At 34.6% G+C, this 15,592-nt stretch overlaps 1 protein-coding gene across 4 annotated transcripts in view; it reads right to left on the reverse strand.

Moving 5' to 3' along the window:
* Positions 1-15,592, reverse strand: part of PROX1 (prospero homeobox 1) — a 73,610-nt gene that overhangs the window by 38,876 nt on the left and 19,142 nt on the right. For 3 of the 4 annotated variants that reach the window (XM_039358035.1, XM_039358038.1, XM_039358037.1), the window contains exons 3-5: positions 12,715-12,822; positions 10,830-10,967; positions 5,626-5,820 (exon numbers count right to left, since the gene is read on the reverse strand). In XM_039358035.1, the coding sequence (XP_039213969.1) occupies positions 5,626-5,820; positions 10,830-10,967; positions 12,715-12,822 (441 nt within the window). The remainder of the gene's footprint in view (positions 1-5,625; positions 5,821-10,829; positions 10,968-12,714; positions 12,823-15,592) is intronic. The other variant, XM_039358039.1, reaches the window with a different exon arrangement.

The raw sequence follows: 15,592 nt of genomic DNA on the forward strand, positions 1-15,592 counted from the left end.
TATATTTTCTATACCTCAATGTTATCCATTATTAATCTATCAAGAAAAAATATGTCTATGTATGAGATTTATGATTTTCTGGTGCAGATAATAGGATTTTTATGAAAAATAATAATAACAATAATGCTTAGGAAATAAATGATTCCTGTTAAATATTTCCTATTTCTACTTTTAAAATAGTAACAGCTATTGCAGATGGTTAGACTATGTTCAGAGTACTTAAAGGTCTCCAAAACAGTTTGTAGCTAAAATTCAGAACCTAATCTTTTATTGGAAAACATAATTTTTTGGTTTAAACATGTTTAGAATATGTTTAAATATATGTAGGTATTTTTGTTGCATTTCAAATCTTCTTATGCACCAGTAGAATTATCACTTTTAAGACATGTACAATGGTGGAAAAAGTAGGAGAGTTCTAATGGAATTTTAACGTTTGTTTTAGCTACATATTTCTTTTCAATTTTAAAAATTAAGTCACAATTTTTACATGTTGTCTTCATTTTTAAAAAGACATTCCAAACCTCTCCTTAATAATAACATAAATAAAAAAATCAAATCCTGCAACACAATGTTTTTATATAGTATATACATATATTACTAGGTGACTATATTGCTGTAATAAAATCTGCATATTTTAAAAGTGTTAAAGTAATGGCAATGTTGTTTGTGTGCTTAATAAGTGTGAGAGAGAAGAAATGGGCAGGGGCAGACAAAAGTTAAATTTGATTTAATTTAAATAAAATATATTAGTACTATTAGCCATCTCATTTTTGGCAGGGGTGCTGGAGACTGTATGTAAAGCTTTCAGAAACTGCCGGTATCTCTGGAGCCACAGACTGAGTGAGTACTTCTGTATATATGTTAGATTCTGTCTGTAGCACATCCAATTGTTAAATAGATTAGAAGGCAGGAGTGGGAAAAACCTCTCAACAGACTGTGAAAAGCACCAACAAGTCATTGGATCAACAAGAACTGTCTTTGTAAAGGAAGCTTCATTACCTTCACAACTGTGAAAATTATGACACTTCAGTATACATTTTTTTTAAAAAAAAATATTTATACTGTGTAAGCTGCCTAGGGTCACACTTGTGATTGAATAATAAATCTCTATTTTTGTGTAGTTCAAATATGCTCTATGTTTTTATATTTGTATTTTATTTATGATACAACATATATGAATTGGTCTGAAGATCACTAGAAGCTTTACTATTTTTGATAAACAATTCCTTATGATGGACAAAAATGTAGTTCTTCTTCTCGAACACAGAAACTCAATTCCTGAATCAGAGTCAGAAAGGAGGAAATGTTTCCTTAAATGTCAAGGAGTTTCTGTTCTTTTGCAGTTCTGCAAATGCCTCAGCTGACTATAATGAGCGGTCACAAAGATCACTTATTAAAGCTACTGTGTCCTTATCTTCTTGCAACTATAAGGCTGAGTCTAAGCTGATAGAGCCAAAAGGAAAAAGAAAGAAATGAGCAGTTGGTTTGTTAATACAGTAACTTACTTAAGTTATCTGCAGTAAGTAAGCTTTTGTATGTCATAGTATCATCATGCAATTGACACAGATCTGCATCACTCCTCTCATGCGAATTAGGTAATTCATGTAAGTCATGACACATATTGTGACTCCTTACAAATGGCCAAGGCCTGACTTTATGGAAGCTTTTTGTGATTCTGAGATACACCTACATACTTTATCCTTATTTCTTTAATATTGCATTAAAAATATCTATTATAAACATTAACTTGGTAATAGAAGAAGAAATTAAAAACATTTATGCTATTTAAAATAGAATGCATACATCAGGTCTCAATTGTGTTAAAAGATAAAGCAATAAAAGAATAAGGGGGAGAAACTTTGATGATGCTAAATATAGGAAATGCTCCCTTTGCTCAGAGTATTCAGATCCAATTTCTGCTAGTGTGGCAAGAATGCATACTTCCAGATTCAGTGATATGCATTAATGGTCTCTTTAGGACAATTGCAGGTATTCTTTTTAAAAAAATAAAAATAAATAAATTGCCATGTAAAAGAACAGTGCATATTTGAAAATACTAATGACAAATCTTTGCCATATATTTAAGCATCTCAGTTCCAGCAAAAATACTTGCATTGTGGGTTACTGGAATTATATTTTCATGGGACAGAATTCAAATCTCTCATTCATGAAATTCTTTGGATGATTTTAAGTCAGTCCTTGTTTCTATTTCACAGAGTTATAAAAATAAAATGAGGGAGGAGGAAGAAAAATTCATGCTCTCTTATGATAGTTTAAGGCAGGTAGCATACATAAAAAGAGAACAAATACTATTTAATATAATGAATTCTGCATTAAAGTCTAGGATTTGTTTTATTAAAAACAAACAAACAATGAAATTGGGAAATTTCTTTGCCTGAAACTGAAGGATAGGAAGTATTATATGAGTAGGTCAAAGACAAAAAAAATGGCATTTCAGTATTTAGTTAAATATAATCTTGTATCATTTTCACACTGAAGAGCTATTTTTAGAATAAATCCTGCCAAGTAATGAATACAGCTTTTATTTTCCACAATCGTTTCATCTCTGACGGTTGCACATAATGAGTAGTGGGTCATTCCCCACATAGTCATCTGTATGCATATGGACATAAATCATGCACACATGCACTTTGTATACATAAAAAGTGTTCCCCTTCTATCCAGTTACTTTGATATAAACGAGATTACTGGAAGGAAAGCTAACATCACTGTTCTCCTCTCAGTTCTTCTCTGTATATTTTCTGACTCATGGATATTGTAGGTCCATTCTCATCAGAACTATTATATCTTAATTGCAAAATTCTGAACAATTACTGAACAGCAGTAAGGAAGTAGGTGGTCATCCAGATTTTTTCAAGGTAGCTATTCTAGCATTGATCACAATTTCCTTCAGGAAAAAGTCATCTTCATTAAAGCTTTTGATTATTGCAATGTCCAGCAACAACAATGACTGCTATATAGAAAAACCCACAGTATTAGATATTTTGTATTTGCACTGAAAAACTCTATGATTGTTTCTCCTTGCAGAAAATTCAAGTGGAATATTGACAGATAAAGATTAAAAAGGTAGATGGAAAATGGGAGACTTGTGAACACATGAAGAACACTTATTTTTTTCAACTATATTCTATGAACAGCTGGAAGCTGAGTGTACCTGCTAGCTATACTTTTACAATGCAAGTGTAGTTAAACTCACTTGCCAAGTAAAGCTTTGATTCAACAGATAAAAACTAGTTAGTATCCATTTAGTTATTGAAAAAGAAGCCATAGATTTTTCTTTTTAAAAAGTGTTTGGACACAGCTATAGATAGTTATACCCAAACTCCTGAGGAAATGTATTTGATCTTAAAATGCTATCTTACTATCCCCTGAGCTGTCCTTTTCCTGTTTGATAGAGTGAGATGGGATGAGATGGGATGGGAATGGAAGGGAAAGGAATGGGAGGGAAGGGAGTGGTTTTACTTTTGATTTTGGCCTTTTCTCCTAACGATTTGTAGTCATATAAAATCATAGTAATTGCCCACCAACTTTGGGACTTATCTAGTACAAAGCAAGCAATAAAAAAATTAGAAACTGGATAAAAAACCCTAAGTCTTGGGTAAAATAAATCCATCTGTAAAACTATGAGACAAAGTGGCCAATCATATCTTCAATGACAAGTTCCATGGTTAATACAAAACCATGCACCCTCCGGTCCACGGAAGAACCTCTCTCCATGGAACCGGTCCCTGGTGCCCAAAAGGTTGGGGACCTCTGGTTTAGATCACTGAGACAAAAAATATGATTAGAACAACAGTGCTGCCTCAGTTAGGGTTTTCAGAACTCCCTTAAGTGGGTAGGAGCAAATTATTTGAATGGTTTTAAGTTTCATGGGTTAAAGGACTATTTATATTTTAACTGTTCCCCCTAAATCAGGTCCTAAAGGACCTACTTACTTTGTGTGACCTTTATACTGATATAACTTCAGCATTTTTGGTTTAGGCTGTGCCATGAGGAAGCAACATTTAGCTATTTATGCTAGTATTGGTATCAAAAAAATACCCTGTTGAAAAATTAAGAACATATAGCAGTAGATGGTCTTGCAAGTTGTGAAACAAAAATCATTCATCCAAAGGTTATATTATTATTAAAAATTACAAGTATCCTCTCTTGAAAAACAAAAAAACACATTTTGATTTCACTTTTCAAATTTGATCCTCAAGAGAAGCATAGTTGATAATTGTAAGATCATAAAAGTAGGATAAATTATATATAAACATGCACTGTGCTACTTTAAATGCTATGTGCACTGAGATCATTTTAAATGAGAAAAATTGCAAATGAAATTTGCACTGTAACTTCTTCTAACCCTTTCCTTTTAATTAATAGCTTTATCCTTTTTCTTTTATAAATATAATGATAGATCAAGTGTCATCAAGTTGTTGATCCAGGCACCTTTATTGAATAGCAGCAATATAGAAAGACCCTGGAATCAGATGATCACTTTAGTAACAATGGCATGGACATCAATTAATATTATGTGAAAGGAGGCACTGTTAAACCTTTCCTATATTTTCATCAAGGAAACCACATCGATATAAAATACGAAATGTATTGACTGCTCTTCAAAACAAAGTTTTGAATTCACTTACAAAGATATCAATTTCAATCTTAACAATTTCAATCTCAGTAGCAAAAATAATTACATATAAACACAACAAACATGCATATAAAGTTTCACATATGTTGATGAGGGCCACCAATTTGAAAATAATTCAGAGTAAGTTTAATGCCGAACACATATCCTACTTCCATTAGGAACAAAACAGATTCAATATCACCTTCTGACCACTCTATATCAAGCTTAAATTCCAATATAACATTGTACATGTGTACAATATAGTACAATAAATACAATATTTAATATGTTTGATTAGTTCATGTCCAAATACTGCCAGAAGACCTCATGGCCATACTCTTACAACTCTCTTGCCTTACCTCTGCATGAATCTATCTGGATGTAGCAAAATGGCATTTTCAGCATTGAGGAATTTGCTACTCTGGGTTTAAAGAAAGTCAGCACATTAGCAACAAAACCTGCTGAGCTGTTCCCTCAGTGGCTAACTCATGCTAGCCTATAAGGAACTTTTATATTGAAAGGCTTCAAGCAGGAGAATGCATTCCAGAAATTTCAATGGAATTCTGCCATGATTTTGATGGAACTGAAGCACAACCAACCTTTTCTGCCTTAGGCTTCTTTATTTGTTTTGCAAATGGGGTGCATTTTTCCCCACTCAAAATATTCATTTTCAAGACAAGCTCATAAAGACTGGTCTTTTTGATAATAATGTAAGTACACGTATCTGACATTCAAGTAGAAAATGTTGGAAAGGAAGAAGGAGGTAGAGTCACCAAAATTGTACCTATTACAAGAGAGAACTTTCCTCCATTCTGACAAGGCAGACTAATTAGATTTGTCTTTATGGATCCATTTCATCAATACCTGAGATGAGCTATATCCAATGAAGAGACAAGTGAAAATACTGTGAAATTCTGTAGTTGTTTCCCCCCCCCAATTATCCATAAACCCAGGGGAGGGGGTGGAATAGAAAGATCAGTGCGTACCTCAAAGTCATTTGCTTTATTGTAGTGCATGTTGAGGGCTCTGTACAGCTCACAGTCTCTGGTTATAGACAGCTCTTCAGTGCTTGTTACACCATCATTGATGGCTTGACGTGCATACTTCTCCATCTGAATGTAGTAGAACTCACGGAAATTGCTAAACCACTTGATGAGCTGAGAAGTAATACATCTGTTGAACTGTTAAAGTGTAAAGAGTACAAAGGATTAGATCATTGACATTTCCTCCTTTTCCTCCCCACAGCATTCTTACATCCCTTCCTCTTCCCTACCCTCACAAAGCTCATCTTCAAAAGCTTTTAAACCTGAGGGATAAGGAGATACAAGAGGTTGAGTCAGATGATATAAAAATATTGCACCAAACTTTTAAATAGCAAAATACTCTTTGAGTCTCATTCCTGAAGTTGCTATCCAATGCACTACTGTCCTACGAGACACAGCATCAGGCATGGAAAATATTTCAAGATTTCTAGGCACCACTATCAAGATTCTGGCACTTAACCTAGCAGGTGCCTTGGATTTTCAAGCTTTGTACAATAGCCAAAGCATCACTATCAATAGTAAATTAATACAAGATTCTATTGAGGACATTTATGGAATGATGTACAGGGTAAAGAGGAAAACATGAGTTGCCTATTATATCATATTTTTATGGATCCCCAATTAATAAGAGTTTAACATTGTACAAGATTATAGGTTCTGATTTTGAAAGTTAAATGATGTATATGTAAGGCAGAACAGAGAACATATTTTCTGACATTAATGTGGGGAACATGTACTTCTGCATATAAAATTTAAATTTTGTTAACTCAGTAATGCATCTCCTTAACTCATAGGGAATAAAACTAACATGAAAAATGTTGGTATCTTTCAGGATGAGTTTTCTTACTATTTCCTATGACCTTTGAACTGAAGATGTCATTTAGGCTATGCTGCAGCTGATACCCTCTTATTGACAGCCTCTTCTATGTGTAAAGGACAGATGCAACTCAACTTGCCAAGTTAAAGCCAATAAATCCATAGCTATATATCAGGCAAGCTGATATACTATCCCCTGCCTTTTGTCATCACAGGCATTCACTTCCCCTGGCCCCCAGAAAGAGATGTGCATTAATCAAAAATCAACAAAGAACACTTATCAAATGCTGGCCATGAGGACATCCAGGCCTCCAACAAGATGACAGCTAAAGTGTGCATTGGGGCTGTAATTACTACACAGAAAGTTGTTTCCATGCTAGCAAAGATAATAAACGAATGAAAATTTATGGCAGAGAATCTAAGCAACAAGGAAACAGAAGCAGGGAGACTGGTGTTTCTCCCAAAAGGCCAACTTGCATCATAATTGCCATGCAGTTGCAAGGGTCCTTACAGATAATTGACCAGAAAATGATTAAGTCATCATCAAATCGCTTCTGCTTGCAAGAGTTCAAACATGTACTTAACCTATCCAAGAATTATATTTTCACTGTGTGTCTGCTCTGTCTCTATTCAGCCCTTGCGGGGAACCTGATTAAAAAGACAACTGAAGGACCCCTGTTATCTGATCTTCTGCTTACTGATTTCAATAGAACTTAAACCCATTACGATTTGCTGAACTTGGAGTTCTTTCCATTTTATCTCAGTAGTAAAATACATTGTCCAAATTTCCAGACACTGAGATAAGGACTACAGGCCCTGTGACAGCTTACTGTTCCTTTTTAATTCTTTTAGAATAAGAAACAAAACATTACAAAATGATAGCAGAGTGTGCACTGGGGAATGAAAATTGCTTTGACATGGAGATTAGACTCTTGCATTGTTACAAGACATTGTCTCATATGGACAAGAGTTCTGGAGAGAAGAAAAATAGAAAGAGGACTCCCCCCCCCAAATGGTCGTGAATGTGGATAGCAAAAAAAAAAAAAAAGTAGGTACACACATATCATTATTTAACAACAGGATACAAAGGGAGATTTAATATTTAGTGTTCAGACATGAAAATGGGGAAGGGGAAGAACTAAAAACAATAGAAATATAACACATGGAGAAACATGTGTTATACAAAAACATCTGAAAGATAAGTTAACACAAATGCATGTGGAAGATAGACAGACACACACATACGTAGACAAACATGCACACATACATACATACATACACCTCTGCCCTTGCCTCAAAATTTTAGTAAAGATACATTAGGCTTCTTTAAATTGCTCAACTTTAAAGAGTTAATTATTTCATGACAATCCCCCCCCCCTTCTGCAGCAGAGTACAAGAAAGGGATCAATTGTTCTATAAAAGAAAAGCTCTGTAGTGCGTTAATGTGTTACTGCAAAAACTAATCGCTACAATAAAGAGTCTGTGCTTCCACAGTGTAAGAGTCTCTGTGACTTTGATTAATGCTTCCCACGGGATACCTCAGCCTCAATATGGGCTGAAGAAACTTCCTAAATATTCAATGAGCATGGTCAAAAGATGTATAAAACAAATCAATCTGACACCTTAAGCTGGCTAGGCAGCAGTTGACTCAAGGGGAGGAAGGAATGAGATACATCATTTAACACGCTGAGTTGGAAAGCCTGGAAGCTCCTGCTCTTCAAAGCTAAAATGACACTGAATCTGTTGTATTTAGCAGTCTAAGAATTATTAGTTTACACATTAAAATCGGCACCAAGTGGAGCAAAAGAACTGGATACAGCTGGTATTTCTTTTTACAATACCAATTAAGAAGGACATTTTCGCCTCAAGTTAAAAATGGTGGTTGCATCTTATTCAGCCCTATTTAGTTTAGCTCTTTAATTTAAAATAAGAAAAAAAAAGTTACAGTGCATCATGACTCAAAGAACATTTCTCAGAATTCTAAGTGCAATTGATCTCCTGAAACAATTTGAATTTATTTTCAAATAAATGTGTTGGGCTTATTTTTACGGAAACTACCCCATTATTTCATAATGTTTGTTAAATTAGCTTTGGTTTAAAGTAAGTCACTTTAAGCATAGAACCTACATAGATCAGCACATGGCATTGAACTGGACTTCGTACATTTATTGTGCAACATATTAGGATAAATTGCAGTGTGTGGGCTGTGCTCCAAAGAGCCCTTGTATATTTTCCAAGCATTTGGTTCCAACTCAAGCTCATGTTGTATGAGAAATGACCTGAAAAAAATCTCTGATTTTTTGGAATGAATTTTTAATGGGTTTTGATAGTAATGTTTGATGGCAAGTTCCTACATATGGAAAGCCAATCCATGACTTCCTGGAACTCTACCCACGAACTGCAAAAACCAACCAACCCATCTACCCAACACCCAACTTCTAGTTTTTATAGCCACAATTGATGATAAATCATTTTCATGTTCTGCTGCAATATATTATTAGCAATTTTAACTCCCTTCCTATTAACTTTTAAAGCGATCCCAATAATTCAAGGACTAATTGCACCACATTAATGCAAATATTTTTGTCTGACATAAAAACTTGGTTTTATAGCCCAAGATATGCTGCTGCCTGAGACAGAGAAGCAAATGACACTCTATCATCAACACAAGATATATACAACCCAAAGCTAGTTTTTCACCTTAGGCATTTATTCCCCCTCTGAATATAAAAATGTAATAATAAATAATGAATTAAATACCTAACAATTTTCCATCACTTCAAAATAATTTCAGATCATCTCCTCAAAATGGTTATCTAATTCTGGGATATAGTAAGACCAGACCTTATATGGTTAAAGGGACTTCTCTAATTTAACTTAATTTTTGTCCTCTTTTTCTTTATATGTGATACATACATTGATGGTTAAATTTATATTGAGCTTCTGCTCTCACAACTAACTACACGTGTATCTGACAAATTGTACTTATATTGCTGTACTAGCAAGGAGCTCAGTAGTTCTAAAACTCAGCTGCAAAATTTTACTATATAAGATTAACAGAATGTGATCTTATGTCTTTTAGTTGGTTATTCTTGCATGAAGGCAATGTTCACAACCACATCACATATCCTAGAACAGATAGTGACAGTTTGCTGAAATAATGATTAGTTCATCATATATATTTCTCAATATGGTGCCTTCCAGATGTGTTAATGTTAAACATTTCCAGAATCACACTTGGAATTATCAGATTGTAGAGAAGTAACATATGCTATCCCAAATAACTATCTCCCAAACACTTTGTGTGGAAATTATGATTTATTTCCTTACCATTAGACATAAGTAATAAATTATACTCGTTTGTACTATCAATTTGCCATTAGTTTTAAAATTAACATTGTTACATATAGTTTGGCTAATGAACTGATGTTAAAGTTATTGGGGCATGGTATCCATTTTGGGTTTGACAGGAATTTTTTGTAGTGAATGGACAACACTGCATTAAGTTGTATCATCTGTATATGAATGGCATCATGGCATTTTACTTCCAAACAAAATAACATGGAAAGAAGCTCATCATGGAGCCCCAATCTATTTTTAGATCATATGACTTTTTTTCCCTCTTACACATGGGAAGCCTATTCAAAAGCAATGTCAGACCTTCAGCATTACCCAGATCCTGCTCATTCTTAGCTCTGTGTATTGAATGGTATGTCCAATCCTTGGAAGGTTCATTTGAATTTCGGACCTTTGAATGAACAGGATTCGAGACCTCATTATAAAGATAAAACCTGATTTTGTTGGATTCCAGCTTCCATATGATGTCCCAGCTAGCTTGGGCAGTTATAGCTGAATTTATTTATTTATTCCTAATGAGATCTAGTAAAACTAACAAAAATCATTGCTTTGTATTTTTCACCCCATCTGGAGTGTTCACAATTAGTGTATCACATATTCCATTACTCTACTAGGTTTCTCACTTTTTCTTTAGTTTGAGAATGGAAAGATTGCTATCATATCTGATATATATGTACCACCTATCTTTCTATCTTGCCTATCTAAACACAGAAACATTCACACAAACAATGAGAGATTGAGACAGAGAAGAAGAAAAAAAGGAAATGATGGGCACAAGTTTCTATTCTGTAGATTGCCTATATGAACCAGGAGCTAAACCCAGGTCAGTCTGAACAAATCTGCAGAGCAAATCAAAAGAGAAGCTGATTTCACTCATGAACTGTTACATAAAATAAACATCCCAAATGTATCAACGTGGAAACCCACCCTCCAACCCCACTCCCCAAGAAAAGAGGAATGGATCTAATATTTACATCTACTGGTGTGTGATGTTGCTGACCCCGAATGGCTGTTGCCTTCCACCACGGAAGCGGTTGCCTTTCTGTGGTGGGTGAATGATCCCTATATTGGCTGTTTGTAAAGCACTTTGGGCTTCTTCTGGATGAATGATGCTATATAAATATAAGGTGGCATAACATCAAAATGTTTCATATAAACTTGGCAACATTGTAAGAAGACTGAGTTCGGTTGTCACATGCTGAAAAAAACAACAGGCACTAAATACTAGTGAAATGCTTCTGTGCAACTGCTTGAGTTAACATCCGCTACAAAACAGAACATTAAGAGAGTCCTCATGAGGTTCTCTCAAGCCATATTGAGGTCAAGCTGTAGCGATGGCTTGAAATCTCCACAGAGATCCTTTGCATTGTTACATTGCAGATAATATTGCCACAGAAGCATTGCTTTTCTTCAGTTCGTTGCACGGTTCAGAGACAATCATCAGGTGTGGGTTAAGTATATAGAACAAAACATTTTTAAGAGGCCTGAATGGCCAAATGTGGAGTGGTCACTGACCACCCTAGACACATTCATCCTTTACACCTTCGCTGTTAGGTTTCATTTTCTGATCAAACAGTTTTTCAAAGTATTATCACAGTCTGCTAAATCAGTTTCTCCAGAAACTCTCATTGGACAGAATAGATTAACTCTATGTACCATGCAAACAAACAAACAAACAAACAAACAAAAACCATACATTAATCTAGCACAAAGAATGATATTAACAAGACTAGGACAGTAACGGTTAAATTAAGCACAATTTTAGTTACATTAAATACAGCATTGAAGCTTAGATTTTTAAACCAATTAATAAAATATGAAGGCTAATAAAAAGTAGGGAAAAACCTACTAAAACACCTGTTTTATTTTAGAAAGGCACATAAAGAGAAAACCATAAACCTGCTCTATTATAGATAGAAGCAGGCCATTCTTAATCAAAAGTACAAATCCAGATTTGCTAGCTTCTGGAGTTGGGAAGAGAGTTGAATATGCAGAGCATTTCGGAGAGAAAGGGACAGGACAAGAGGAAATTGAACACAGCAAATTTAAACTAATATAATGTTTATTTTTAAAGGTTTTCAAAATGATACCATGTATGTCATTATAATAATTGGAACCCAAACTAGTTTTTTAAAAAGATGATCAACACAAAAAAATCAAGTTGATGTGAAGAAACAATTACTTTAGAAAAAAAAATTAGGAGGTCCTAATATTCTTAGTATGAGGGGAGGATGCAGCTGTACATCGACAGCTTTCATATTCTCATTTGAATAATGTGGCCTGAATCTGTCAGTTTATTCATCCTCCTTATGTTCAGTGTACTCTGCATCAACAACAAATTAAGTTGTAAATAAGAGACAATCATCACTTTCGTTTTTAAGCAGCTACTGCATGGAGAATTTCAATGTTGCATTCCTTTTTTTGAGGGAAGAAAAAGGGATCTCCATAGTGGGCACTAATGTAAGCAGAATATTAGAAACATGGCTGCAACGGAACAATTAAAGGAGAATTTTAAATCTGTTCTCCAAAATGCCCTTAGATAGTAAGCTAATGCCACCAGTAGAAATTTACCGATACAAAACTGTGCCATTCAGCATTTGATTTTTTTTTTATCTCCGTGTCACAGTTGAGGGCAGAGAGAAACATTAGAAAGTACAATTCATAAATTCATATGTAAATCAAAGGAAGGAAGGAAGGAAGGAAGGAAGGAAGGAAGGAAGGAAGGAAGGAAGGAAGGATATAAAACTTTGTCAGCATATTTTATTAGCAGAATTAAATGAAAATTAATAGGCATTCATGAATTTCAAAGATGCGATCAAGACCAGGGAAGAGAATAAACATTAAAATAGCATTTCCTACCTTTACATCTGAGAAGTAGGTTTTCAGCATATTGGAACTTGGGTACCGAGTATAAAAGAACATAAGCTTGGCCTTTTTTAAGTGATTTGGTGACAAACCTTCCTGCATGTAGGACAAAATGAGTTAAGGAAAAATATTTGGTTTGAATGACAGCTCTCAATATTAAGGGCTAACAAAATTCTCTTGGAATAATTGTATTTCTAATAATTAGTATTCAGTTAACATAACAAGCAATTATTTAGGAAAGGGAAAATTATGAATCTGAATCTACAGTATAACTTAGAGATCTCAAGTGGCACAATTCCTTGAGCATATTGGTAGTTCCTATTCAACACAGTAATATATGGATAAGATTTCTCCTTCTTTTTTGGAAGAAGAAATGGTGGAAGAATTATTTCAAGTGTGCAATTTGCAAACATTTATGTTCATTTGTTGCTAGGAAAACAAATATGTAAATATGTGCATGTAATTTTTTTTCTTTCCTTATGCATTTTCCTTTTCCTTAAGCATCACATTGTTCACATGAATGTTATGCAGATAATACCAACAGAAACTTTCTTCTAGAGATACACTAGAGATACACCAAAGTATATTTTCTGAACATTGTTACCTTTCAGATCTGCAAACTGAACAACCAAAAGTGTTCCCGGAGGAATATGGAGCGAACTATAACAATCCAGGCATTCTGGTGCTCCTCCCCCCCACACACCTTATTGCTTCTTGGCACTCTTTTGTGTACTCTGTGCTAGGGCAGTTTTGGTCACATCTGTGAAACAGGCTGGCCCTGCCATTTCTTCTGTAAATTAATGGCTTTATAATGTATCAGAAATGAAGAAGCACATGACAAAAGTCAACGTGGCCCCACAAGGTCAATTAAGATAGCTCCCAGTAGCTTCTTGGAAGACTGTCTCCCTTAAAGCCATTCAGTATGCACATATAAACATGTCATTTATTAAACAGCACACTGCAAGGCAGGGAAAGGTCAAACAAATTCAAATTGATCCAGAAATTGAAGCACTTTCACTAACATGGTGAAAAAAATATTAAAAGGCAATATTTGTCAAGTTCCCTGATACAATTTACAGTGCGCCACAATTAACTTTTTATTGTTTTTAGGTTGTTGGTTTGGATCAATCTTTTTTCAAACAAAGCAGTAGCTTGTAGAATTTTTGAAACATGGAGTGGATGCAAATTGTATTTGTTTGTTCTGTCTGTCATATGGCTTAATTTTAATTTTCCAATGATACAAAAAAAAAAAACCCACCCCAAAACAACCATTTAAGGTTGCTGGTTTGCATAAGCACACTGCAGACCATGCTCAAAAATTGCAAAAAAAATAACTTATGATGGACATACATTTTGTGCCAGAAGAAAAGTTTAAAGGACCTCCATTAGCTTGATGGGGAAAAGTAAAGGCGCATTAATACCTTTCTGCCAACTCTCAAAATGTACATATGAAATAACAGTGACAAGCTATCACCATCTGCATAGCAATATGAGTTATGAACAAATAAAAAGTTTTCCAATAGAATTCATTTTATTACACAACTCATTGAGGGGAAGGGAAATTTATTCACACACGTGCAAATATTCACAGGATGGGTATATTTGCACTCTTAAATAACAGTTAATTGTGAGGCAGTTAACCTTGGAAATCATTTGTTGGGAATTTTTCCGAAGTAGATCCATTTTAATAAATGACAAGCACACAAGAAAACGAATGCTTTCTCTCATGGGTCTCATTCATTTTAATAATCTTTGCTAGTAGAGGTTCCTAGCTAAGTAATGGCTGTTGTTATTATTTCATTATTTTGTTTGTATCTTGTTTCTCCTGAAAAGAACTCAGCCTGATCCATATATCCTCAAAACAGCTTATAAGAATAGATTAAACAGAAGGATGGTAGTTTGGTTCAAAATCAGTTATGCATTTTATTGACCACATGGGTATCGGAATCCAGAAATTTCAATATTCTAGTCACAAACATATCTAAGTTCTTTTAATGCTATGGAATTATTAAGATTCTGCAAAATTTATATGATGAGCAAATTCCAAATTTTTCAGTCTTTTTTGCACTTCAAAAGCTTGCCCAGCACTTTTAATGCAATCTTATTTGCTTTTTTTGTTTTTTCAAAATACTTTGCTTCAGAGATGGCATTATTGCTAAAAAGCCTCACTAATAGCAACTATTAAAAATAGATAGCAAAACATTTAAAGGCCAATAGTGAGATGACCCTTTGCTAAAACTGAGTTGACCAATTGGTTAATTTTCTTTTTAAGTGCTTGTGCTGAAAAGCAACCGTTCTTCCAAGAAAGCACTGCCTGTTTCCAGGATACTTACACACGCACAATGAGTCATGATGGAATAGATTCAGTAAACATACAGCTGTACCGAACACGAGCTAAGCTCCATTCAAGGCCAGGAAAGAAAATGAGCACAAATAAATATTAAGGAGGTAAGGGGAGGGGAGGAGAGATAGAAAAGAGGTAGGAAAGCAGGGAGGACAAAAAAGCAAAGAGAAGGCAAACACGCTCTGCCCCAACAGCTGATGTTGCTTGCCTCAGTACTCTGCCATAGCTTTGTGAAGACAGATGACATTCAATTGTATGTCTAATGCAAAAGACAGTAACTGCTGAAACCTGAACCAGCTGCCAGGTGTAAAAAAAGGGGGGGAGGGGTAAAGAAAAGAAAAGATGATAAATCCATAAATTAATGAAAGACATCTGCTCAGGAACATAAAAGATCAGAGGAGCCGTGTACTGCAGCTGAACTAAAACAGTGTTCAAACAACCCGAGAATCTGATTGTTATATATTTACAAAGCATAATGTATTTCTGTGTAGAACAGCAGCAGCAGCAGAAAGGGAGATGTGAAGAACA

The sequence above is a fragment of the Crotalus tigris genome, unplaced genomic scaffold (genome assembly GCF_016545835.1).
Source record: "Crotalus tigris isolate CLP2741 ecotype Arizona unplaced genomic scaffold, ASM1654583v1 scf7180000018974.730210, whole genome shotgun sequence".
NCBI lineage: Eukaryota > Metazoa > Chordata > Lepidosauria > Squamata > Viperidae > Crotalus > Crotalus tigris.